At 38.2% G+C, this 27,991-nt stretch overlaps 1 protein-coding gene across 1 annotated transcript; it reads right to left on the reverse strand.

Annotated features, from left to right (window-relative positions):
- Positions 1 to 212: 212 nt before the first annotated feature.
- On the reverse strand, positions 213 to 27,991 carry SEL1L3 (SEL1L family member 3). The gene is made up of 24 exons (XM_053458347.1): positions 27,871 to 27,991; positions 22,418 to 22,973; positions 20,513 to 20,642; positions 20,281 to 20,402; positions 18,570 to 18,685; positions 17,984 to 18,042; positions 17,449 to 17,581; positions 15,917 to 16,049; positions 15,050 to 15,193; positions 12,839 to 13,038; positions 12,332 to 12,511; positions 11,500 to 11,619; positions 10,431 to 10,571; positions 9,108 to 9,170; positions 8,527 to 8,703; positions 7,529 to 7,656; positions 7,309 to 7,392; positions 6,786 to 6,876; positions 6,622 to 6,706; positions 5,769 to 5,878; positions 5,067 to 5,194; positions 4,811 to 4,913; positions 2,414 to 2,486; positions 213 to 469 (listed from the first exon to the last, which is right to left on the reverse strand). The coding sequence occupies exons 1-24, from the start codon at positions 27,946 to 27,948 to the stop codon at positions 243 to 245; spliced, it is 3,381 nt and encodes a 1,126-aa protein (XP_053314322.1). The 5' UTR covers positions 27,949 to 27,991; the 3' UTR covers positions 213 to 242.

Genomic DNA, 27,991 nt, shown 5'->3' on the forward strand with positions numbered 1-27,991 from the left:
GCAAGTTAATCTGACAACGGCACCTAGACGACATTCCCATACTGTGAACAAAAATAGATGACAAAGGCCCTCCACTAGGATTACACAAAGCATCATAAAAATCCCTATCAGGTTTGTAGCCTATTTATTGCATGTTACCACCAAAAATATTACCTCGAGATGGTTCCCTGAGGGTATGAGTGCCACTTTTATAGAACATGATTTTTTTTTTCCAAACTGGGGGATAGTGCAACACCTTTCGCTCACACAGACCAGATTACAAACGTCACAAAGAATATGCAGATGCTAACAACCAACGCTGTCGTTAACCACTCAATAGCTTCTCTCTGTCGTCTAACTATTTGCTTCACGGTTACTATCAGACGATACATATACCAGCTGTGTACACCTGTCTGCAAATGCCGAGTTCCTGAAACAGAGGGTCCTGTTTGCTCTCCATTCGCCAAATGATTGTTTGATGAAGAAATATCTACAAAAGAACAAAATGGTTAAGGATACTTAACGCTTACTGTGCTTGAGTTTCTTATCAGGGTTGTTTTCATCTAATAATTAACAATTATTTCGATCAATAGCTTTCTCTAGAGATCTGTAAGTAAATGTTAACAAATACGATAATAAATACACTTTACAATAACAAAAGTAAAAATGGCATTATGTAAGACTGACACACCACTATAAAATAAACAATTAATTAGACATACTCTGCTTCCACTGATGACACTACGTCTTACAGAATCCATGGCATTTATCAGATGCATGGTAGCGCCATAGCAAAAGGGGAAGCCCTGGAAGGGGCGAAATCCTAGGAAGAGCGGCTTGACTGGAGCAGGATAGGACCGATTCTTAGTAACATTAAGGGGTTAAAGTTATTAACAGGTTCTGTAGACACTGTGCTAGCGGGAGAGGCCAGTGGCTTCAGCGTTGAAAGTGTTGTTACAGTGTGTCCAGACTAGGGTTGGTTTGAAAGGTACACTTTGGGTGAGTTAGAACTCATTTGAGTTCAGGTTGAATTTTGTGCTTAAGGGAAGCGTGGTTTTGGTTAATAATCATTGAACTTTTACACTGTATTATTACTATATTATTGTTTGAAATAGTTGCTATTGACTGTTACGAACTTCATGTAGTGTCGCAGTGTGTTGCGAGAGTGGTCACTGTTGCCAATTATTTCATCCAGCGGAAGTAAAATCTTGGAAATAATAAATTGTTTTTGTCTCTCTTGTTGGTGCATAAAAAGGTCCTTAGACATTCCCAGGTTAAGGCAGCATGATAATGGCTTTGGAATTTCTGAATGCTTAAAGTTATAGACTATATGTGATTTACTAAACCCTGAACTAGTAAGTGACATTAGACACCCTTAGACACACCAGCATAGCTCAGGACTATCCTGAGTCCCTATAAAACCATACTGAGTTTGTAACAGAATTCTGTAGGAACTAAGCTATGGTTTAAAAAGGGTCACCCATCACAGTTTTTTCTTTGCTTTAATATGAGTGTCAATTTAAAATCACAAAGGGGCTATGTGTTATATATTTATGTGCATGTTCACCATATATAACAAGCTGAGCACTATAGTGCATTGTTATTGCTATATGCTATGATATGGAGCCCCCTGGTGGTTCTGCATGGACTTGCTGAATGCCAATAAATAATCACACCTTGGTTTTTATGTTCTGTGCCAAAATGGCCCTAATGCTGAAATGTATTTGCATATTTTTCCTCATAATGTTACCAAGATCATTTACTGACTTTTTAAAAAACACAAACACTTTTTTTTTTCAAAAACAAAAAGAAAGCCCATCACAATTGTCAAAAATGCTCTTTCTTATTCCCATTATTCCCTGTATGGACTAAAAATGCTATGGAGCAGGAATCATACATTCAACTAAATGTATTTCTCTATCTGACAGCAAAAGTGCTACTAAACGTGGAAAAAAACCCTAAAATCTGTCTTGAGGCTGCATGGCATAAGAGTATTTCCCATTGTTGGGCTGGGTTTGTTGATAGGTAAACTCCTGTGGCTGACAAAAGTGTGTTATCTTTTAGACTTCTCAGGTTCTTAAACCAAATATCAAACCTTTATCAAAAATGTTTGCCTAATGTCAGGACAGACAAAGTAAAATACTCAAACCCATAAAAATACAGATAAAAACATGCAAATATTTGAGTGACAAAAAATAATTAATGGGTATTTTCTAATGGAAAATATGGCTAAATTGCTCCAAAAGAGAGGAAAGAAATTTGTTGTCTCAAAACAAATGGACTGAAACTAAATGAAAAATTTAACAGAATTGTTGTAGTCCATTAAAAAACCTGTAAACTGAATTTATTAAAGTAACTACTGACTTCATCAGCGGTACCCCATTAAACTGACATACAAGTTGTTGGTTTGTAGGTTTGGAATTCCTGTTCTTACCCAGTATTAAATGAATGCATTGTACTACAATGGTGACCACTATTGAGAGCAGTAGAGATCCCATCAAGTAGGCCTAAAAGCAAAGAAAAAAAGAAAGTTTAATCTTTAATATATATTGTATTAAAATAACATTAAAATATTTGCCATATTTAACTTATTAACTTAAATTATTATTTAGTTATTTATTGTTTTCCCCCTTTAAATAACAATTGTCTCCCAAATGGATAAAATAATTAAATGGAGCACAACTTCCAACCAAAATGTTCTTAAAAAAGAATTGACAGAATGATGTGAAAGGAAAGACACTGACTGGTTAACAAGGACGGAGCATATATCAAATGGTTACAGGAGAAAAGAAAAAATAAGATATGGGGAAAAAATCTCATCGCAAGTCATTTGTCTGCCTAGAGTGCACTTTTGCATTTGTTTTTTCGAAAAATAATTTAATTCATAGAAAATACTAATAAAAACTAGCACATGAAAAACATAAGTGCTAGTTTCTGTTCTAATTTTGTTGGACCAAATTTACTAACCAGCTGTAAAATTATTAATATCTAAAAATAGCTGCTAAACAGAATGTTGGTATTTCTGCAGAGAGTTTTTGTGGTTTTTTTGGTACATGCACAGCAAGTTATTTTATATTAATATATATTATGAGCACCCCTGCTCTATTCGTTTTTGGCTATATATATTAACATAAATGCTACTTTTCCGCAGAGATGGATAAGCATACCTGGGAACTTCTCGGCTACGGCTACCCGACGCGGCCAGGACTGCACGCTGACGTTGGTGGGCGTTCCCGCTGACGTCAGCGGTGTTCCCGAGGCGTTTTAAAGAAAAAATGGGCGGGGAGCAGGGCGTGTCAAGACCTTCGGGTCTTGACCCGGAGAACTGGAGGAGCAGCGCTCACCCAGCAATCTCTGGGTCAAACCCGGAGAGTTCCCAGGTATGTGGATAAGCTGTCGAGAGTTGAACAAGGTCCAGAGCTTGGCTTCTTAGTAGGGCTGCAACTAACGATTATTTTAATAATCGATTAATCGGCCGATTATTTTTTCGATTAATCGATTAATCGGATAAAAAAAACAATATGCAAATTTTTCGTTTATTTAAAAGAATTTTGCATTGTGCCCCCACCCCTTTGCACTGTGCCCCCACCCTCACTCTGCCCTGCATCCCCACCCCCACTCTGCCCTGCACCCAGTCTCACAGCCTGCCCTGCACCCAGTCTCACAGCCTGCCCTGCATCCCCACTCTGCCCTGCACCCAGTCTCACACCCTGCCCTGCCCTGCACCCAGTCTCACAGCCTGCCCTGCACCCAGTCTCACAGCCTGCCCTGCACCCAGTCTCACAGCCTGCCCTGCATCCCCACTCTGCTCTGCACCCAGTCTCACACCCTGCCCTGCCCCCCCACCCCCACTCTACTCTGCACCCAGTCTCACACCCTGCCCTGCATCCCAACCCCCACTCTGCTCTGCACCCAGTCTGCCACCCTGCCCTCCCACCCCCACTCTGACCTGCATCCAGTCTCCTGGCCCCACTCTGCCCTGCACTCACATCCTGCCCTGCATCCCCTGCCCCCCCACCCCCTGTGCCGCGGACCCCCCACCCCCTGTGCCGCGGACCCCCCACTGTGCAGCGCACCCCCCCCCCACTGTGCAGCGCACCCCCCCACTCACTGTGCAGCGCACCCCCCCCCACTGTGCAGCGCACCCCCCCCACTGTGCAGCGCACCCCCCCCACTGTGCAGCGCACCCCCCCCCACTGTGCAGCGCACCCCCCCACTCACTGTGCAGCGCACCCCCCCACTCACTCTGCCGCGCGCACACACACACGCACACACGCACGCACGCACGCACGCGCACACACACACACACACACACACACACACACACACACACTCTGCCGCGCACCCAGTCTCGCACATAAACATTCGCACAGACAATAGACAAAGAGTACTTACCTCCGCTACGAACTTGTTCCACTTCCAACTTGATAGTAGACGCGCGTCACATCCGTCGTCACGTAGCTTGAAGAAGGCGGAGACTGCAGAGCGTGGAGCAGAAGCGGGGAACGCTGGCGGAGGTAAGTAAAAGGAGCCTAGTGCTCCAACGACGAATCGATCACTCGATTAATCGATAACGGAAATCGTTATCGATGATTTCCGTTATCGATTATTATCGATTTTATCGATTCGTTGTTTCAGCTCTACTTCTTAGGAAAGTCCTTTCAAAGATCTGTAAGGAGGAGTGTAGGGACCAAAATACTACACAAGAGGAGTAGAGGATTTGCCCTTTTTCAGGCATGGTGAGCTGGACTGAGCCAAGTGTTAGTCTTGGTCACCTCTGAATTGTCAATACAGTTGAACATTCAGAACAATATACATATTTGTTGCATACCATGAATGAGTATAACATCGACTTCCATGTACCAGTGACGTGAAGATACAGCAAAACCAGAGAACATGGGTTTATCGATTCATCGTTACTGTGACCCTGACACCTGTATAACATAACATAACATTATTAGGCCGCAAAACCTCTGATGACAATCTTCTGTATAGAAGCCACACAGTAACAGCTATTACTACAACCACTAAGCAGTTGTTTAGTAAAAAAAATATTGGGAGCTAGAGGTGATCAGACAGTGAAGTACCTTTCATACAGTTCCGTCATGAGGCTGTCATTATTACTATACACAGACTTGTCAATCTTCAGATGCTGCAGAAGGTTTTCAGGTATAGAAACTCCTTCTTGAACAAGTTGGGCTAAATTAAAATACCCCTAAAAAACAAAAACATGACACATAAAAATATGTACTCAAGCAATGCAACAGACAAACTATTTAAAAGGCTACAGACATACATCTGTAGTGTACTGTGCCAGGGTCTTCAACCAATATTGTTAAAAAGAAATCCGGCATGTGTTGTCTACATGCATTCCCCGCAGCGCTGCTTTTTTCCTATAGGTTCATCTTATATTCAGGTTTTTTTTTTCCTAAATTAACATTCAGATTTGGGGGGTCATCTTATAATCGAGCAAATATGGTAATGTGATGTTTATTCCATCCGGACATTTTTTTGAGTATGCGGCCAATACTTTTTACATCTATGTGTGCTCTACATCATGAATGGACAGAATGCTGATTTATTGTTCAATCTACCTACGCCTGCAGTGAGCACCAAGTAGCCAGCTGCCTACTACTGCCCCCCCTCCTTCAACTCTACATATTATTACAACACAGGTGCCTCGTCTCAAAGCCAGCGTAAATAACCAATTCGGGCTCATGCAATTCTCCCCTTCGGAAAGCATGGTAAATAAAATATACTAATAGATATTGCTGCAAAAATGTATATACCTGTGCATCACCCTGCAGTGCGGCCTGTGTATACAGAGTCACCGATTGCTGTATGTCTTTAGAACGATTGCTGCTTCCAGAATAATAGAGATCTCCCATCTTTAGTAAAGCTGCAAAGAATAAGATGTCAAATGACAGCAAAAATTACTTGGCAGTCCTGGGATGTTTAGGTGTTTGATTTTTGCACATGGAACATCGAAGTTTATATAGGGTACATTTGGTCAATTCTGGACCCAAACATATAGTCCGGTACTGACAGTATATGCCTGCAACATAATGCATATACAACACATATTGCTACAATACTTTGCATTTCAGTAACAATTTAATTGAGTATCCTATATTTCTTAAAATAAATATGCATGTTAAACTTGGGTAGATACATAGTACGTTAGTTTCTAACGTACTATGTAGGTAACTATGTTTTGGTTCTAACTAGGGTAATGGAGTATATGACCCGTCGTACTTGCATATGGATTTTCCACGTATACAGTTTTTTTTAATAAGGACCATTTGTCTCATTAGGAGACGTAAATATGAATATTAAGCTGTAAAGACAGCAAAGTATTTTTTTTATCTCTAGTCTATACCGACTACCCACAGTGGTAGGATTTCCACGTGGAAATTACTGGAATTTATCTCCTATCATTCTCAGCCAGCACCCTCATGGTGCATTGTTCAAGTCTGCAGGGCTTGTATGTGTACACTGTACTGCAAACGGTGCACAGACAAACATCAGCTGACATATAATGGTTTAATGAAGTTATACCTGATTTTTCTCATTTATAATAGGCTGCCATGTTTTATATTTTAATTTTGATATACTTTTTATAAAGGTTAAATAAAGACCTACCAACAGGGGGAGGATTATTCTGATATATTGAAAAGTTGTAGTATCTCCATATACACGTATCCCTTGGAAATATTGTGGTCGCTTTCTGAAGGGAAAAAAATTATTTTATTAGTCCCACATAATATTAATGAAAACCGGACGAGGGATCCAACAAAGATACTTACAGAGCTTTCTTCACAGAGATAGGCCAGGTTTGTCTGCGCCACTTCAATGCCAGCCTCGGCGGCTAACGTGTAATAAAGGAAAGCTTCGTTCCTGAACAGACAATAAAGATTCGCTTAAAAAACAGAGATTCAGCGCGTTTTCTGAACGCAGAGCAGGCATAAGCCGATTACTGTAAAGGAGGCACGTTAAATTATGAAGAGGATATAACGGGCCAGGGTGAGGGAGGTAAAGGCCGTGTACCATGGTTGCAATTTAAGGGTTTCTGAGCTTGTTACAATTGAAAACTATTCCATTTTTTTGGCATTAAGATCTGCTAAACCTATTAAAAAATATTGTGTCTAAACAGCCCCAAGCCCTCTGCATATGCAGTGAATGCAAGGGCATGAATTCACTTTGGTTTGGTGGACCCATTAATAACTGCCCTGTGCATGTAATGAGATCAGTAGCTCTGCTGTTCCCTCGTTACTCTCTGATCGCTAAAAATATACTTTTCCAGAGATATTCCCCAGATGTAGAACTTACAGGCATCCATCCATATAGGCATTCAGTGCTTTCCTAATGGCATGTCCAATATGTCCATTCTGCTCAGCAACATGTTTTGCCCAACTAAAAGCGCAAAGAAAGTATGTTTAGTGGTAACAGAATGAACAAGGACTGATAGTGAGCAGTAAATAATAACAATTTAAAATAATAAAGCATTGAAATGCAGCGTTTAATTCCGACTATTCCCTGCTGCTCTTACCCTATGGCTGCCTGCGGATCCCTTGGGACCCCTTTCAAGCTCCCACTGATTAAATATTGTGCTAGATGAATGGCTCCTTCAATATGGCCGCCTTCTGCTGCTATGGTGATCAACTCAAAAGCACGAGTCTGTGAAGAAAGGACTGGTTTACTAACAACGTAATTTATTATGCCCAGCACTAATCCAAAATCAGATACTTTAAACTTAATGTTATACTAAGAACTTCATTTATTAGCACCAGCACTAATGCAAAATTTGAAATTAAAAATTTACGGTAATTTATCAACCTCAACACTAATGTATAATTTTTTTTGCGTGTTCAAGAGAAAACTGGTAAAATTGTGTGCAGATTCAGTTGATTTCTTGATGCCCCAATATTTTAAACAAAATTTTAATAAGTTTATTAAGTTTTTAACAATAGGTTAAAATGGTTTAATACGTTTTCTTTCTTTCTTCATTTTGAAACTTATTTTTTCCAGATTGTTAAATGTGGTGCCACTGAAGGTAAGTAAAAGGTTACTTGGAGCATTTTGTTGTGAAAGAAACTAACTACTGATAATTGGCCATTGCACATTGTATACTGAAACACGTCCTTTTGACAGTTTCAACTGTATTACAAACAATAGATTTAGTATATAATATAGCATGCTATGAATCACAGTATAATCAATGCTCATAAGCTGAAAACATCAATTTTAAAAGAGGGAGAAGGTACATATTTCATGGGTTACACAAGTATTTTAAAAAATCAATCAATAATTCAACAATTGCACCTTGATTATTAATTTCTGCTTTTTGGAAAATAATAAGGTTATGGTTGTACTGCGAGAATACGATCTTGCTGGTTGAGAGCAAAATGTCAGGTTTTGCAGAAATCATTCTATAAATATCACGAATAACGACAATTCTGAATTTACAGATATAAAAAAGAAAAATTGGTATTATAACAGAACAGAATGAATTAAGCTTGGGCATAGGAGTATAAAGAAAATACTCACTTCATTGATTCCTTCATCTCCGGGATATATACCGTTTAGATGCATAACTCCAAGGTTGAAGGCTGAATCCACGTTCCCTTTATTGAATGCTTTCCTCCAGTAGGCTGCAGCCTTACCATAGTCTTTCTTAAATGTGTGATAATACCACCCTAAGCCATTAAAAGCTTCATGCTGCCCCTGTTGATAAAGACAGTTGCTGATTACAATACATTGCCTGCCACAACTATAACTTTTCAACTGTACATCCGTCCCCAACTAGCACAAGCTGTATACTATTGCTTATTGCTTTATATAGCACCATCATATTCTGCAGCGCTGTACAAAGAATTAACAATCAGACATAAGAAGTGCGTCACATAACAAGTCGGACTTAGAGAAACAAAAGGTGTGGAGGGCTTAAAATAGATTGTTGTTCACTCTGCAAAGTGCCCACTCATCATTTTTTTTTATAGTTACTCTGCATTTTGACATTTGAGTAAAGTTTAAACTTGTAATTTTTTGTTATTAATACACTGTGGCAATTTTAGATAGAAACATTTTAACTTTCATATTTAGATATTAAACAGAAGTTGGCAGGTCACCTTAGCAGCAGCTCTCTTCATTAGTTTCAGAGCAAGTTTTTTGTTTTTTGGCACTCCATCACCCTAGAAAAAATAGCTACAATTAAGGAACGGTAAGAAAACGTAACACACTTTAAACTGCAGGCACAATATGCAAACTACGTTTCATGAAGCAGAATATGGCTAGAATGTTATAACCAGTTTTAGAACAAATCAGTAGTTCCTGTTACATATGAGCAAAACAGCATTTCGTACAGATCCACAGCATCCCTGTCAATGTCTTCATACGTTTGCCATGAGCAGTTGTCTTCTCCTAGAAGTATCCAGACCAGCACACAGATGAACGTGGCATGATAATTGTTCCCATTACCTCATCCCCCATGCCTTCCATTAAATCAAGCAATTATGGTCCTTCTTTAATTTCACGTATCTTTAATCCCAGACCAACTATATTTAAAAAAAATATTCCAAACTGCCTTATAGTCTCACTGAAGAAGTGCCTCCTTTCCTCCTGTCTGTGATTCTGCTAACCCATGCAAACATTACATATAAAAGTTTCATGAAAGCATACATACATACACTTAGACTTCCATAGTATCCGTCTAGAATAGAATAGAAATGACCTACAAACCTTTGTATGGGGTTTTCTGCCCACGTTTCCACTCCTTTACCCTTTAACGATGGCATCCCCACTCCTCAGCCAGGCAGTTAATATTTTTTTTTACTATTATGATAACACATTATTTAGGCTAATCATTATCGCTTCTGTAAAAATCAACTGCCGTCTTCTCTTTCTGAATGATCTTGCACATAAAAACATGCAGTGTCTTAATGCTACCACAAAGTATATCTGATGGTCCATAATGGCCAAAGCTAAACACCAACATGAATTTAATTTAAACAATTGATCTGCCGCTTCATTCGCTGGATGGCAGCTACATGTTTATTGCCATGAAGAATATCCATGTATCCTTTCCCAGTAGACTGAATGGAACCAATGTTGCTTGGAAATGAAATGAGTTTGAATACGTTTTAAAATGATATACTAGGTATTGTGTATTCCCATTCATCTATCTGACTTTTTTCACCACTGGGATGCTCTTCAGAAGTGTTTGGATGCTAAAAAGATACTTTGACCGACATAGGTCATCATGATGTCACCCTGGAGATTTATCACTCATTTGCTTTGGATAAAACGGCAGATACTTTGTCCCATTGACAAGTGGCTATTGTACTGTAAATTAACCAACATAGCGTAGCTTGAAGTCTATCAAATCCCTAAAAAAAGTGTATTCATAGTGAAATCCCAATACATTTTAATAAGAATATCATTTATATACAAACCTTTAACAGCAGGATGGCATAGTCATACATTATCACTGGGTCCTTATTCTCCAAGGCACCTCTCTCATACCACTCCATGGCTGCATCTTTATTCTTGGACACACCTTGCTGCCCCCAGTAGAACATCTGTGCCAATCGGTGCTAGAAGATAATAAATAACAATTAACCAGTGGCAATTCTCTATCCAGTGCACTAGAAGGGACATCATAAAACCATTCACCATCACCCAGTCAGACACTTTCTTTCTGGCTGGCTATAGACTGATGGTGGAAAATATCGGCATCAACAAAACTGGAGATGTATGGCACAAAAAATTCAAATAATATATGTTTTTCTATTCTTGAAATTACAGTGCTAGTGGTTCTGAGTGTTGACATATCGAAAAGAGTGGTGCTAAAGTGAAGTGTTTTTCGCAGTTCCTCAATACATATAATACAAAGCAAAAAAATGAAAATACATATAGTGTAATAATGTTATTTTGAAAGATGTCCTTTCCTCTCTTAGGTTTTGCACACTTTGTGGGAGTTGTAAATACATACAATGCGTTGTTGCAAAAGTCAGGTAATTTAAACCTGTAGAACCTGCAGCTGCCCCTCAGATTTTCCTTTCATTTTGAAACAAAGGGCAATTTCCAGTCCATTAACACTTTACAATGAGCATAAACAGAAGTCAGGGTCCTTAAGTAAGCTTGGAATATATTTGTCTCAACACGTATTTCGTCTGCAAAGGCAGTCAGGGTGAAAATTCTTCACAGGGTTGCTTGGTTCCCCCAAGTAAAAACCAGTTCACACCCCAAATGCTGTTTACAAAGACATTTTTGATATGTAAGAAGTATTCCATCTACTGCGTCTGCAGTTCCGCAGGCTTTATAACCTATTTAAACATTCTAAGATGAAGTTTTGCTTGGATTACTGCGTGAACTGTTGTCCTGTTAATTGGTGGAGAGAGTCTTGGGGTATTCTTTGGTCCCATTGATAGAGTAGATTTTTTTTTGTGTTGGAGTCTGTTACAGTTCTATGAAATGTGTGTAAAGTTTATTAGGTTTATGAGGCTGCTATATGATAGTTACCTGCGCATGCACATCTCCTCTTTCTGCATTCTGCTTCAGCCACAGGAACAAATCATCATTCTCTCTAGTTTGCTCTTTCAGCATCTCATCATCCATTAGCCTTACAGCTTCCACAAATGCCTTGAAAAAAATGTAGAGAAAGGTGTATTCTCTTTAAAGAAAAATAACATGTTTCACATATGGACTGGTGCAGTTACATTTGGATATTACACCTAATAGGTTACTTTGAGTGCAAGAACAAGTGTCTCCCAACACTATATATATATATATATATATATATATATATATATATATATATATACACAATATAGCATAATAATCAAGCTGCACACCAAAAGAGCCAAACTATATAATATTATCTATCTATCTTTCTATTACACAAACTGACTCTAAAATGTTACATACATACTGACTCTGATATCTGAACAAACCAGCAAAAGCCAATACTCATTACTTCCCTAGTAATCTAGTCATATAGCACCGCTCAATGAAAAATGGGAAAAGAGAAAAAGCAAAGCAATTTTAAAAAATGTAACAAAAAAAATCAAAACTCTTCACTGCCCACCAAAATAATAATGGAAATAATAATAGTATATTGTGTAAGGCTACATTATGGCCCTTTAACCCTTTGCAAAGTATTAAAAGGCCAATGCATGTGAAGTATTACGGTACATAGGGATGTTGCTGAACAGAAAAGAAATGCTTTATTGCTTTCTGGTGTTTGTAGGATATTCAGGATATTTAGTTCCCATTTGTTGTATTACAAGTGACCTGTCAAGTATTTTGTTCAAGAATAAAGTGGAACGATAAAACATATTTTGATGCTGGTTACCTGTTCTTCATGCATTGTCCAACGATCTTTTGGGGTCTTCTTTGCAATACTAATGTAATAAGCATATGAAAGCCCAAAGTCCAAAGGATAGTTATCCACTCCTTGGAAATGATTATATCCAAGTTTCAACAACGCAAGCCTGTCGCAATTCTGTGCTCCAACCAGACTGTATAACAGACCCTACAAATGAGAAGAACAAAAGTTCCATGCAAGCCCTGTCATCCATAGCTTGAATTATTTGCATGTAATGTCCCTAAACCAGTTTTTTTTACTTATCCTGCAGAATTTAACTAAATGCAGCACTTGCTTGAGTTAATTAATAAACCCCATTGTATTGACTGAAGTGAAGATTGAAGATCGAAAGGGGTTGTTTCTAACATTGTCTGCAGTGAATGTGAGATATTAAGTGAAAACGATCTTGATGATTATACGCTCTCATTTTCAGCAATTTAACTTGAATTGTTTATCTGTATAACAGTATATATTGATGTACAGTATTTTATATACCTGGACTGGATCGATAGCTACGCCAAGGCCTATTTCATACATAACAGCCAGGCGGTAAGATGCTTTATGAAAACCCAAGCAGCTTGCATCCTCAAGGGCGGGAACCACAGACCCAAAATGGCGCAGGTGATGTGACTGCTTCTCCATTGCATCATCATATATCTTTTTCCCAGTCTCCACAAGAATGGCATTAGGGTGATCTGAAAATAACAAAGCGGCTTTGTAAAGCAATTACAAATTATAAAGCAAACAAAAATTATTTCAAAAGCAGTCATAGGCTACAAATAAAAATTTGAAGTACATTTAGATACTGGCTGGTATGTGCAGTTTTCTTGATAGAAGCCTTCTGACTGGAACAGAAATTGAAATTTTATAACAACCAAATGCATTTTTCCTTTATGTGTATGCCTCAACGCATTAGCAATAAAACAAAATTTGATTACTCCCCTGATTAAATCTGTATCACAGCATGAACAGAATGGTGGCGTTAGAGTTTTAATTTATTGTTGTTATTCACTTGAGACTATTATACCTTTAACAAAACCACTGAATAATTTGTCATTGTACCTTCAAAAAGATATTTGTTTCTTTCTGCTTTTCAGGGACTAATTCTGCAAGGTCCTCTTATTTCCCCCTTAGTCTTTAAAGCAAATCATAACGGTGCCTCTTGGTTATTTTAAACATTATAAGGCTGACAATGATTCTACCTTTTTTTTTTTTTACCCCTATCTCCAGTTTACTCTTCTTCATCATTTTTTCTCCTTTCCTGCTTTCTACCCCCATTATGCACACGTATACTCCTGAAACATCATACACCATAGCTTCCCCCTGCTGCTCCTTCTGGAGTGCAGAAGGGGTGAGCATGAGTTCGCATAGCATACGATGTCCATGAGGAGTGGGATGTGTTGAGGATCGTCTGGTATGATTACTACACAAAAGAGTACTTACTGCATTACACTCTCTGTATGCTACGGTTTGTCAGAGAAGAGATGGAGTTTTGTCTACGTATTAGAGACTGGTATTGTGTTAATCATATCTTGGAAAATGAAATACTACACTTTATACTCATATAGTAAAACAACAATGAAAATGCAGTGTAATTGACAATAAATGGTGCTCACAGGGGGCTTAATGATCAAGGTCAGAAGTATCAACGTGTGATACAGTGTGTGTATGTTACTTCATATAGGTGAATAGGTGTGTGTAAGTCTCAGTATGTTACTGTGCAAGTATTGTAGCGATAGAGTCAGCATTATGTGTTAGTCAATGTGTGTGTTTCATGTATACACTAACACTATAGATATATGCACATACTAAGACTATATATATATATATATATATATATATATATATAGTATATATATCACACAGTATATAGTGTTACTCAGTTACTCAGGTGTGTATTTGTGTATGTTGTTGGATAATGTGTGCTTTTAGTGTGGTGTTAGCATATGTGTGCGTATGGTGTTGTGTTCGTTACTGTATGGCATTAGCATGAGTGTCTACATCCGCATGTAGTGTTAGAGTTTGCGTCTATTGGTGTATGAGGTTAAAATACCTGTGCTAGCATGTGTGTGTGTTACTGTAAGGTGTTAATGTTTGTGAGCATATGATGTTAGCATGTGTGTGTCTGTTACAGTATGGGATTAGATTGTGTAAGTGTATGGTGTTAGCATAAGTGTATGCGCGTTATGATTTGGTGTTGACATGTCTGTCTGGGTGTCAGCGTATGATGGTATCATGAGTTTGCGCATCAGTGGTGAGCATAAGGTTAGTAATGCCTGGGAGGGGGACAGGATGAGCAGGAGAAAAAATGTGTATGTAAGTGTACGGTGGTAGATTGAGTGTGTGTTAAAGTGAGTTTGCGTGTTATGTATGCGTTTGTCATAGAGGGGTCTTGAATAACACAGACAGCACTTACCCTAGGCTTGCCCCTAGGCATGCTTAAGGTGGTATCATGGGTGGAGCAGTGGGTGGGACAGTGGGATGGAGATGAGGCAGGCTGAAGGGAAGGGCATGGGGCCCAGGCGATGAGCATGAGCAGGGCCAAGATATCTGATGGCCTCTGACTCTGGGACCAATATCCACACTTGGCACCAGAGGGAAGCAGATGTTTTAATGTTTGCACTACGTTTTCATATTCATAATTAATGTATGTTTTGATATGTGTACTTCTTAAACAAATACGGTTTACACGAACAAGATAAATACCTGATGATGGTGAGTTTATAGTTTTCAGAAAATTCAATATATTTCTAAACTGGTTTCTTTCCTCCTGGTTCCAAGGAAGTCCTGGGCAGACAAGTTTGCGTCCATATTTGAAATAGAGGTCAACATAATAATTTGTCGACGTCCCTGTCAATAGAACATTACATGGTTTAGTCACCTTTCGTCTAATCAAGTTCAGCTCAGTGGTATACTGGGGAGCCCCAGCGGGCGACATGCCCTTTACGTTGCAGAGGGTCTGCTAACTCCTAAATACCACACAGGGCTCACCACTGGTTCTCAGGATGTGTTTACAAGTCTGTAACATGAGGACAATTTAAAGTCTGCATCTTTCCTAATACAGAACTGAAATCATAAAATTGCATACAAAGAGAACCAAAACATTCTAACCACACAGGGCTATCTTTAAAGTTAATGCAACCTATGTTTTCTGTTCCCAGGATTGCCCTGCCCAATGGGCTGGTTACAAGGGAGCTCTCAGCCTTCATAGACTGCTTTAAAGGGCACTGCACAACTTTATGACACCGTGCACTGACTGAATATGATGTCATATGCAACACTTTACAGTGAGAATGGCGGCCATGAAGGGGGTGGCTCGGGGTGGTGCCCTGAGGCCCGGGCCAGTGTCTAAGGTAAATAAAAATAGGAGTCAGAAGTTAGAAAGATGAAGGATCATGTGTTAAACTCATAGGAAGGATAGTAGATAGGTGGAAAAGCCTTCCCATGGAAGTACTGCCGACAGACACAATAAAGGGATTCTTGAGTTGTGCATAGTTACCCTAAAGAAAATGAAACTAATTATTAAAGAAACATATCTCATTTAGTTAGCATAAATAGTTATTGCAAATGTACCTTCTGTTTGCAGTTCTTGGGTCTCCCTCACAATGTTTGTATAGGTATACACAATTTCCTGAACTGTTGCACACCTCAGGTAATATTTATCTATCCACTGATAAATCTCATCTTTACCAAGTGGGTTAAAGATCTAATAAAAAAAAAAGAAAGAAACATCCAGCTATGAATCTGCAAAAAAATGAAATAATAAAACAACTTTCCTGCACTGTAAGGAGCATTCGCAAAATAACAACAGAGTATTGAAGTGGTTTCCAACTGGTTACGATGTAACCCTCGTGGCACTAAATCAGCCTGAGACAGCAGTGAGAGTACTGTATGAGCAAACATACCGTATTTGCTCGATTATAAGACGAGGTTTTTTCCAGAGCAAATGCTCTGAAAAATACCCCTCGTCTTATAATCGGGGTCATCTTCTAATCAGACCCCAAAAAAATGCTGGCGCCATGCTGCTTACCGGTCGCGAGCAGCGTCTCTTCTGTTAGAAGCAGGGCAGGAAGCTTGCAGCGTCCTCACAGAACTCTATCTCCCCCCTCCCTCCTCTGAGGGCGGGGCCAGAGAAGTTGCTACAGCCGGTCCCCTGCAGAAGTCTGCGAGTGGGAGATCTGCAGTTCAGGTGAGGGGGTGGGGGAGGGTTTTTGAGTATGTGTGAAGTGTGTGTGATTAAGGGAATGAATGAGTATTTAAATGTTTGTGAATGAGTGTGAGTGTGTGTGTGATAGCATGGATGTGTAAGGGGGGTGGGGGTTGTAGCATGGCATATGGAGGCTGTAATCCCACTGCTATCATCCCCAGGTTCCAGCATGTACTGGCTGCCTTGGCTTGATAGGAGTGTGATTGCTGTTAGCAGTTTGATATATATATATATATATCAAACTGCTAACAGCAATCACACTCCTATCAAGCCAAGGCAGCCAGTACATGCTGGGTTAAAAGGCATATCATGGGGCTGAGTGGCATATAGGGGGTTAAAATGCATTTCTGGACCTCCAGAAATGCATTTTAACCCCCTATATGCCTATATACCTCCAGAAATGCTTTATACCCCCCTATATGCCACTCAGCCCCATGATATGCCTTTTAACCCCCTATATGCCAGAGTGGCATACAGGGGTATAAGGCATATCATGGGGCAGAGTGGCAAATAGGGGGGTATAAAGCATTTCTGGGGGCAGAGTGGCATAACTGGGGGGGGGCAGGTTGGCAAATAAAAGGAAATTTAAAAAATATATTTTTCTCAATCATAGCTTTTATTAAACATGAAAATAATTTACATTAATTAATATTTACTGGTAAAACTTTTTCCCTATAGGGTAGTCTTATATTCAGGCTTTTTGTTTTTTTCCTAAATTAATATTTTGATTTTGGGGGGTCGTCTTATAATCGGGGTCGTCTTATAATCGAGCAAATACGGTAATTGCTGTTTAGGCCCTCATTGCTTGGTGGTGCCCCATCTATAGATCAATGTTGCAAAACTACGATATATATATAATATAACTACAATGAATCATTTAAATAAATACATTTTTTACCTCTTCTGTGTTCAAGGCCCTCATACGGTAGTATTGGACAGGTCCAAAGAATCCATCAATACCAAGAACATACTTGCTTCCTCCAAGAACAATGTATCCATCAGTATCATCGAAGTAGATATCCTCCTCCACACTGAATTAGAAAAGGATGTGTATTCGTAATAATGATTACAATGAATTAAACGTTGTATAAGGGAGTTGTATTTAATAGGCAATAACCCTAATTTAACCCTAACCCTATACTTTTTACTTAAGGTTTGTTAGCAGATTTGGTACAGGCTATATGATCTATGGAAGGTTTTTTTAGACTTACTATTGTGATTTCTTTGTGATAACTCTACGAATGAGCACATTGGTGACATTTGATGTAAATTGCCAGTGGACAAAGTGTTAAAAACAATGATGGCATTAGAGTTCCTGGGTCAGCATTGGCTTGAGCCCTCACTAACTCAGCTATAAAGAAACTAGAAAAGGTTTGACCCACATTGGTAAAAGTACTACGATAATTTAGTGTAACACTGTATTGTTTACTTACTTATAGGATTGATAGCCGTGGCTTTCCAGGTGTTCTCCAACGTGTGTTGTTAATACTATCTAAAGAGAAACATACCGTAATATATAAAATTGAAATGTAAAATCAATGTTAAAGCATAAAAAGAATCAGTTTAAAAGTCATAAACCCATAATAAACCCATTGCACTGATCCTCCATACATTTGTGGAAACAGTTTTTGCTGCTTTGTAAATAAGGGTGACCAGATCACGTTCAAAAACTTCAAATAAAGCAAAAATATGTTTTATAATTGATGCATATAAGGAACATAATAAAGGGAGAATTGGATGCGATACGACATCGTCTAAACAGTTATACGGTAGATATGCTGAAATGTATTACTAAAATTAAAAAAAATACATCAAATGTTAAAATGCCACCTGCTGTATGTACACAGAGTTTTATGTTCTACATATATATATATATATTTATATATACCAGCATATATGATTTTTTGAGGGGGCATAGGGAAAGCTTGATAGATCCGGTTAAAGTTTGGCTGCTAATTATTTTAAGAAAATTGTGTAAATAAACATAAAACATACAAAACATAGAAAAGCACCCAATACCTTTCTTCCATTAATTGTCAAGTCCAGACGGAACCATTTGTAAAGGGGAACCTGGAAGTTTGTAAGGATGGCCACATCGGCTCCCGTAACAAGTCGCACCTGAACATGGACTTTTCCTGTTATAGTATAGATGGGGTAAGTGAGACGTTATACATGCATGGCTTAGTACATCCTATAATTTAAAGTGAGTTCGTTTTTTTTTTAATAAATGTCACATACAATAGGAATGTTAGACTAAAGAACCTTACTGATTCATAGATATATTATAATGCTGAAAACTATGCAAAGGCAATACATTTGAACTTGAAAATTACAGCTAGTCAGCTTTAACCTTCATTTTGCAGGAAATACTTGATAATGCAAAAAGGCCAAACTGCTATTGCTTGTTTGTCTGTTCCTCTCCTTCCCAGATTTATTGGAAGACTTTTCTTCGTTGAGTAAGTTTGAAATCTTATTTCTCTTGTTACGTTAAAAAAAACAAGTAGAAAAACAATTTCTATGTATGTTTTGGCAGGAAATACCAATGCATAGATTCTAGAAATGAATGATATCTAATGACGTCTTCCATAAAGACTTAAGTGGAGGCCTTCCTAGGAATCTCAGCCCTTTTGGCAGTAAAAAACTCACTTGGAGTTTTTAATGGATCATATAGACTTTTGAGCTCAGATGTTCACCCCAACCTGCAAACTCAGATTTGTGAATAATAGAAGGTAAACCCATCTAAGGAATTTATCAAAGTAAATAGTGATTAAAAAGAACACAATAGATGGGATTCCATTTTTTGTTTATACCATGTGAAGCATATTTCCTAAAAGTTTTTGTATTAAGGCAAATTATATTTCTTTAAAAAAAAAACATTTGTTTCTATGGTTATTATTGGAACTTTAAGCGCCACAGAACAACGATAAACTAATACCCCACAGAGAACCTGAGGGACATCAGGAGAGGAAGGACGCTTCTCCCATGTTCATTGAGAGTAGCTTAATTGTTTGGTTTTGTTTGCCTTTTGTGGGGGGATCAAAAGCAGAAATGATGGGTAGGAGGCTTGAACTAGATGGACTTAGGTCTTTATTTCGACGTAAAAGTTACTATGGCTCCAAAAAGGGTCACTTGTTACAATATAATCTGGTAGAGCAAAAATAAGTAAACAGTAGTTTGCTTTGGGTGCACCAAGGATATCATAACTTAATGTTATCTTCATATAACTTACAGTCACTCATCTAGACACCGTTTCAGCATTTATAGTGTATATTCAGCAATATATTGTATGATAAATGCATGGCAATGTTAAAGCTATTGAACTACAACTGCACTAACCAGACACACATTTCCAGAAAAGGTATGTGCACATCTTCATTAGTGTAAGTATTATTATTATCTGTTATTTATATAGCGCCAACAATTGTCGCAGCGCTACTTACAATACATATATTTAAGGTATATGACAAGACTGATACATTAAGTGGACAGGCTCGGCTTGCAAGTTTACAATCTCAAGGGAATGGGGTGAAGACAAACATAAGGAACAGATTAAGGTGAGAGGTAGTATGGTGGTTGTATCAGTGACAGAGAAGTTCTAGCAACTAAGATGGTGCGGCTTCTCTGAAAAAGTGGGTTTTGAGATTTTTCTAGAATGTTGGGAGGGTGAAAGCTGAAGGTCCGGTGGAAGTAGATTCCAGAGATATGGGGGCAGCAATATTTATTTACTTGCCTTTCTGTGTTAAAAACAGCAATGGAGTTGCATACATTTTGTTCGAATCAACATTGTGGAAAATCCCACATTCCTTGCTTGTGCAGAAATCTAGCAAATAGAGCCATAATGAAAAAGTAAATCTGCAATAAATAAAGAAAAATACATTTTTTAACCCTTTGCTTGGTGATAATGTGATGTATTTTCACAAGGGAGAATGATATGATAAATAGATCTAGGCAGAAGCCCTTACATTGGGTTATTATTAACAAGTTGTTGTCTTCTTAGCTCAAGCTCTCTGTTCTTAAATCTGTCCTGTATTAAAATGACTCCGTTGTGTTCAGTGCTTGATGCAAGTGGGAAATTGAGCATCCTTACTGCATCTAAAAGAGATAATCACGTTACCAGTCTTTAATTAGCAATGTGGACACTAGCAAAGGACCCGTTGCTGTTTGTGCTATCTTTTGTGATTAGTTGACGGTTTTTGTAACATTAAAATTGTATAGCTTTGCGGCCCCTGTTAGAATAAAATTATGTCATTTGCAGATAACCAGTTTTAGGTATGCCTTGTAACATCTATCTTAGACATCCAGCCAGACACTTTGAATAAACAAAGTATATGGACCTCATTAGCGCTGCCATAAAGAATCGGCTCTGTGTGGTCTTTGAGCAAGTAAGGTCACCAGTGTCTGGCTGGCTTAGGCATCAAATATTGCCCACACCCAGGCTGGTCCAAACATCCACCTTGGACAGGCCCACTCATGGAGGTGGGAGCACAGTGGGGCCACGTGGTACTGTGTGAGCAGCCATAAGTCAAGGCTACTGGCAGGTAATAGTGTGAAAGGAGTGTGGTGTGATGGAGTAGGTAGGTTTTAGTGTGTTTTATTGTTAGTATGTGAGTGTGTGTTAGTGAGTGTTAATGTTAGAGTATGTATTTTAAGTTTATTTGCTAATGTGTGTGTGTTAATGTATTACAGGGAGTATGTAAGTGTATGTTAGTTATTTGGGGGGTCGGGGGTCAAGGGGTCAAATGGATACCCAGCTCTACTTGCCCCCAGACCAAAAGGTGCCGGCCCTCCCTTGAAAGTTTTGGACTGTCTTCAATGGATATCCACATTGCTGTATACAACACCGGATTTTATGTTCATTCAAGGAGGAAAATGTTTTTTTTACTACAGGACTTCCCCTTTAAGTGGCTTTTAAGTAACTAATGGACTTATCATCAAAAAAGAGTATGCCTCCAACTGATAATGAAATACTATGTTAACATTTTTTATAATATAACAACTATACATTTTTAAAACATTACATTTAGGATACAGTTGTCCACAGTATCTACATGCCATAACCATACATTGTATGGGAAAGATTGGGGTATTTTTCTAGAAATAAAAGTAAAAAAAAAAGTATCCAAACTCATTGTTATTTTACTTTCAGTTCTAACATTTTCTAAAGCAGGTTCCTCGGTCCTCCATATGTGCACTTTTGATGAAGGCCTTGGAAATAGTATCAAACCACAGACACGTATTCTGGAACTTATGTTAATTAACTTATTGAATCACCGGCAGTAGTTTAAATACCAAATACAGCATTGAATACCAGTTTATGAGAGTGTACTTTCCTAATATGAAAACGCAACCGTGAGGACCATATGGGAACATTTACATAATGGAATTTGCCCTCACTGTGGTATCCACACCATATTGTTCTTTGTCCCTATAAACAAACCTAATAAACCCATAAAAAACATAGCGGTTAGATAATCCTGCCCCTGCTTTGTAAATAATAACCTTCTTCTGTGCTGCAGTCTCTTGCAACATGGTGGAGATGTGTCCCTGCAGGTACCAACAGATAAAAACTACCATAGGTGTGCACTGCAGGTTGTTGAGGGATGTGTATAGTAGATCTCTCTAGAATTTTGTGATAGAAGGAGGTCACACCAGCATTAGTAGATCCTTCATCTCACCATGTTACTGTAAGATGAAGCTATAAGGAGGCTATAGGTGATAAGCCAGAACTATCACAAAAGGTAAAGTACATAAAATATGGACATTTATGATATATAGTACAATCTGACCCTATCACCATAGTTTTTTTTGTTTTTGTTTTTAGGAAATAGTTAAGAAACATCTTATGTTTATGGCCATGTCCCACTCACCAGTTTCAAATGGGCAGATGGGAAATCTGATTTCTCTTCTCCTCCACATAAGTTCAGCATACCATGTTAAACATATCTGGTGATCTTTGTAAGGACGTTGAACGGGTGAAATCGGTTCCAACACGGCAAATGCATTTGCTACTGCACTTAAAACGGTTTCGTTGTATTTTCTGTCTGTGTGTTTTGGATCAATGTGCACCAGCCAGGCTCGAACTACAGTGTAATATACATCGATTGAGAGCTTCTGAAAATAGTCACTACGATAAACCATAATGTTTGGAAATATCAAGTTGACGGTACGTGTCCGTAACTCATGGAGGATCTTTTCATTCTTCCACTGCTTCTTAAACACTATAATACCTGTCCTGAATTCTGACGAAGCCATGATGTCCACATGGATTGTGCAGGGCTTGGTACACATATACTCCACAGAAATATCTGCATTGACAGCATGTGTTGGCAAGTTTCTGAGTTCAACAAAATCCTCATAATCAAAGCATTTATCGGGTTGTTTTGAAACAGATTTAGTCTCCTTGGCAGAACATAGCAATGGAACCTGAAGAGAAGAAGAGGACAATCTCAGTTCAAAAAACTGTGGTTTAGGCATGATTAAAATTCATCTGTCATCTGTAAAACGAAACTTAATAAATTAACTTATTATATTATATTTTAGAAAACCTTAGTTAAATCAATTAACATTTACTTTATACTTCCATTAGATTTATTGTGCTTAGAATATTATATCACCCAGCATGCATCTGCTTCCTATTCCTTCTATATTTTATAGCTGTTATATAATATCAAGAATTTAAGATAGATGTCCCGTATGCCCCTAATGAAAAGAACAATACTGGTTTCCATGAGTTACCAAATATTGGATTGTACTATTAAAGGTAGGGTTTTTATCATTACAAATTGCACCATTATCACATATCTACAATAGAAAACAGAGTTTGCATCAGTCTAAACAAGTGCAATTAAGAATTACATATTAACCAATTAAAAATAGTAATCTCGCTTGGAAGAAGCCTTTTTGCCAAGACGAAACGCGTTGCAATCGTATGGTGATCTACACTTACATTTATGGAGTTTAATAAAACTTTATCTCACCAAGAAAACGGGGCCGCTGCCTCATTTATTGTAATGTAAGCTGCTTCATTTCGATTTAAAGTATTTACTATTTACATTTTCATTGAATCCTGTTTTTTTCTCACTGGATGATTCATTTTGAAGAACTCATTCTAGCATTTGTGTATGTGAGTGGATTATAGATATTATTTGTTCATTTCACATTTAAAGACACAGGGTACACTATATGATTTTCTTTATTACATGTTTTGAAGTAAAAATCATAAAAAGAAGATTCCTCTTTTAATCAGGTTACATACATTCCTTGCACTTGTTTGCACGGAAGCACACTTTGACACTCTATTTTCTGTTTATCTGTTTAAATTGATGCTGGGTTCTTTTCCAGATTTTATAATTAAAGATATATAGAAAATACAGGTTTTGTCCGTGATTTGAGAGTGCATAGTTCTGTAACTATGCCCCTGACAGAATCAAACCCAATCCTGGGCCTGGACTACCCAAGCAATGGACTACAAACCAAGCCCAATTGGTTTTTAATTGTGATGGGGCCATCATACTGCACCTGAATAACTTTTTAAACAGTTAGTGTGTTACATTGAGTTTGGTGCAAAGGTTCCTACAAGGAGAGAGTGAGAACCCCCAATATCCTGAAGGGAGAGATGCAGTCTTTAGGGGCTACAAAACTCCCAGACATAAATACATTTAGATACATAAGCATAAGTGCCATTCATTAAAGAGATATGCATGCTTTCTACTCTTTCCTTATTCTCTCCTCCTCTAGCCCTTTCCTGATACATCCTTCTTTTCTCTTTATTTTATATTTTCATTACCTATATTTTTTTTCTTCTCCCTTCCAACAACACAATATATATAGTTAGGTAGTAAAAGCTATTCTAGTGCTGCAATCACTGACATAATACTATTGATTGCTCTACTTTTAAAGGACAGAGTCAGCAAAAATGTATGTGGGGAGGAAAGACATTTTGCATAAAAGAGAAACACTGGAGATGTAGTGAAAATCAGGAGATAACAGGTTTACAGATAGTGATAACATAATGTGACGTCTCTCCCTAACAACTGTAACCTGAGACCCGCTTGCAGTTTTATGAAAATGTAACATGGGAAATGAACCAAAAGATAAGAACAGATAATAAACATGACTTTCATTTTCATATTTTTAAAAAAAGAGCAAAATTCCTGAGACCCATGTTTTAGAGGGAAACTTCAGCCATCATGCATTTTTTCTGCAGAATCCGTATACGTTTGCCCCTTTCCACATCCTCGGCCATATGCCCTGCAGGAGATGTGTTTGGTGGAACACATCTCCATGCATCTGGTATACTTTTCTCCAGCACTGAATCAGCAAGCATGGCAGGGAAGAGTCTCTTCAGTGCTCCAATGGAAACCAAAGCACTTTACACTACAGGATACTATGGGGTACTTTACTAGGGCCATTTTGACACTTTTCAGGCAGCCATTTGATCTCCAATATACTTGATCTCCAATATATATTTTTTAAAATACACTTTCATACCCCGCTTGTGCCAAAACCACATCGAGTAAGGGATACGTCCCTGGTTTACGACTAAGAGTATGTAGACACCTGAACACCACACCTGTATCAGCATATTGGATGTCCCATTCCAAAACAATAAGCGTTAATATGGAGTTGCCCCCACCTCCTTTGCAGCTATAAAAGCCTTCACTCTTCTTGGATATTGGAGTATGTCTGTGGGAATGTGTGGCCATTTAGCTTAAAGACCATTTGTGAGTTCAGGCACAGATATAGCACAAGAAGGGCTAGCTCGCAATCTGTGTTCCATTTTACGCCATCGGTGTTCAATAGAGTTAAGGTCAGGGCTCTATGCTGGCCGCTGGGGTTCCTCCACTCCAAATTTGCCAAACCATGTACCATGTGGACCTTGCTTTGTGCACAAGGGCACAGTCATACTGGAAACGAAATGGCCTTCTCAAACTGGTGCCACAAAGTTGGAAACATACAATTGTCTAAAATGTCTTTGTATGCTGTAGCATTAACATTAACCTCGACTGGACAAAGCCTAACCATAAGTTCACCCGCAAGAACCTAAGTACCAAAGCGAGGAAGGCACATTACATGGTTCCCCCTGATTTGCCCTTCCACTTTTTAACAAGCAGAGCTCAGCTATACATACACACTAAGGTTATATACATTCTCAGCACTACACATAGCTGAATTACAGGTGAAAACACAGATCTCTTTTAACTGCAACTTGGTAAGTTTTTTGTTTGGTGGAAATCTGGACACGATGTATTATTTGAAACCTACGTGACACTGACATTCCTTCTGGGCTATCACAGAGGCAGGGTTACCTTGCACAAAACTTTTGAGTAATTATCTTGTGTGATTCTGCAGACAAGAACTACGACTTTTGCATTAACTCCATTTCCCAGTCTTTGTTTTGACCTTTCCTTTAGCACTCATGCTAACATAGAAACACAGATTGCCATGGCAGATAAGAGCTAATTGACCCATCCAGTCTGTCTATTTTGAAACCTCACACTTATTTCAGGATTTTTCCAAAACAGGTTTCTGAACAGCCCATGCATTCTGGAATACTTAAATTATGTTTATCTATGCTATTAATCCTGGTTTAAAAAGGCAGTACAATAGATTCTCTACTGGGATCAGATAAGCAAATTGCTTAAAAGCTTGCTTAAGCGTTACAATATATTTGGGATCTTTAGTGACTGGGTTCAGGTCCTTAAGTGCTGATGTGAAGAAAGGGGGAGAATATTGTATGTATGTATATGTATGTGTGTCTATATATGAAATTAAAATCAAACATTTCCTTCAGTAATACAAAAAAAAAAACATTGAAAAAAATAATTGTATATTTATCGATAGAGGGACATAAACAAAGCCCAGACTAATTAAACAGTCACACAGTTTTGGTGCATTGTAAAAAGCCTCAATAAAGAGTGAAGAAAAAATGCAACAGGCATATGACAAAATGTACATGGAAAAAAATAAAAACATGGAACTTGAAAATCTAAAATATTCAAATGGGAATCTTTTATAAAATAAAAGTCCATTATTGAAAATATCATGAAACAAAACCATCAACTGGGAATAGAGATTTTTTTGCATATTTAAACAGAGACCAGAGCTACATATGAGGTTCATGCTCCATTTCACATGAAGGAATCTACTAACTTTGTCATGTATTTGAATAAGTTTTGGTTAATTATATGTCAACAGAACCCATCCCAAACTCTCTGCAGACTGTGAGTCAGTGTAACATCTATTAGATATCCTTGATCTACAACTCTTTCCAATCTCCTATAGCAGATTTATGGAGTCATGTTTATATATTCTAAAAAAAGTACACCTTAAAGTAACATGAATTTGTTCCAAATTCCCTTACATTGTTTGCTATAATTAATTTTTCCTCTGTTAATATTTGTATGACACTTTCTGCCAATAAATCCTCCACATGATTTGTTTTTAAATCCTATAATCTATCTATAATCTATTTAAAGTAACCTAAAATACACTATAAGCCTCTCTAATGACACTCGCTATCTGGAAGGCATCCATGGGAATTTAGTAGGATATAAAATAAGGTTTCTTCTAAACCGAGTGCAGCCTTTACAAGCATTCACAGGTGCCCCCTCCAGTGCCACAGAGTATGATGCCCCTAAATGTAGCCTCCCCAGGTAAGAACCTAAAATATTTCATACAAAGTCTGGTATCATATTTAATTATAGTATGGATTTTATTACAGCTACAAAAAAAGTTAAATGGTAGTATAGGAAATATAGTTTACCTATAATACTTTAACTTTTTATATGTGATAGAATAGAGGTATAATTAAAAGTTGTGCAGATCAATATAAAGAGGGTGTTCTTAAGGTTATGAGGGGGTTCGGGAAGGTTTCTTTGTATTAGACTAAATATCTATATGGATACAGTTCAATCATTTAGCCACTGATATGTAAGAAAGCTGGTGTCGCCATACATTTCAGGCTGCAATCTATGTACCTGATCATAGGTCAGGGAGCTAGTAGTGATGACCCACCCTGTACCTGCAGAAGGTGTCAGCTGGAGACGTTAGTAAGGACGGCAGGGCCGTTCCTAGCCCCTGGTTAGTACCTTCTAGGGGTATTTGGGGTTGGATTTATAGACTATGTACTGTCAGCATTACAAAGAGCAGGTGCATTGCACAAAGCGATCTTATCTGTATGGCTAAGCCCTGACAATGTTGATATTTTGGTCAAGCTATGTGTCCTCTCTGTATAGTAGTTAGCAGGAGGATGATATTAAACCCAGTGCATGAACAGACATAATGATTGCAAAGATTTAGAATGTTATTGCATCCTCACCATACAAAGCAGGAAGAGATTGGCTCTGAGGTCGGGCCAGGCTGTATGCTTTGCCATCTCCCTCCTCCAATCTTGCATTCTTCTTCCTCCTCCCCAAACTATACACTGTCACACTTCTTTC

This window comes from Spea bombifrons, chromosome 1 (genome assembly GCF_027358695.1).
Source record: "Spea bombifrons isolate aSpeBom1 chromosome 1, aSpeBom1.2.pri, whole genome shotgun sequence".
Classification (NCBI taxonomy): Eukaryota; Metazoa; Chordata; class Amphibia; order Anura; family Pelobatidae; genus Spea; species Spea bombifrons.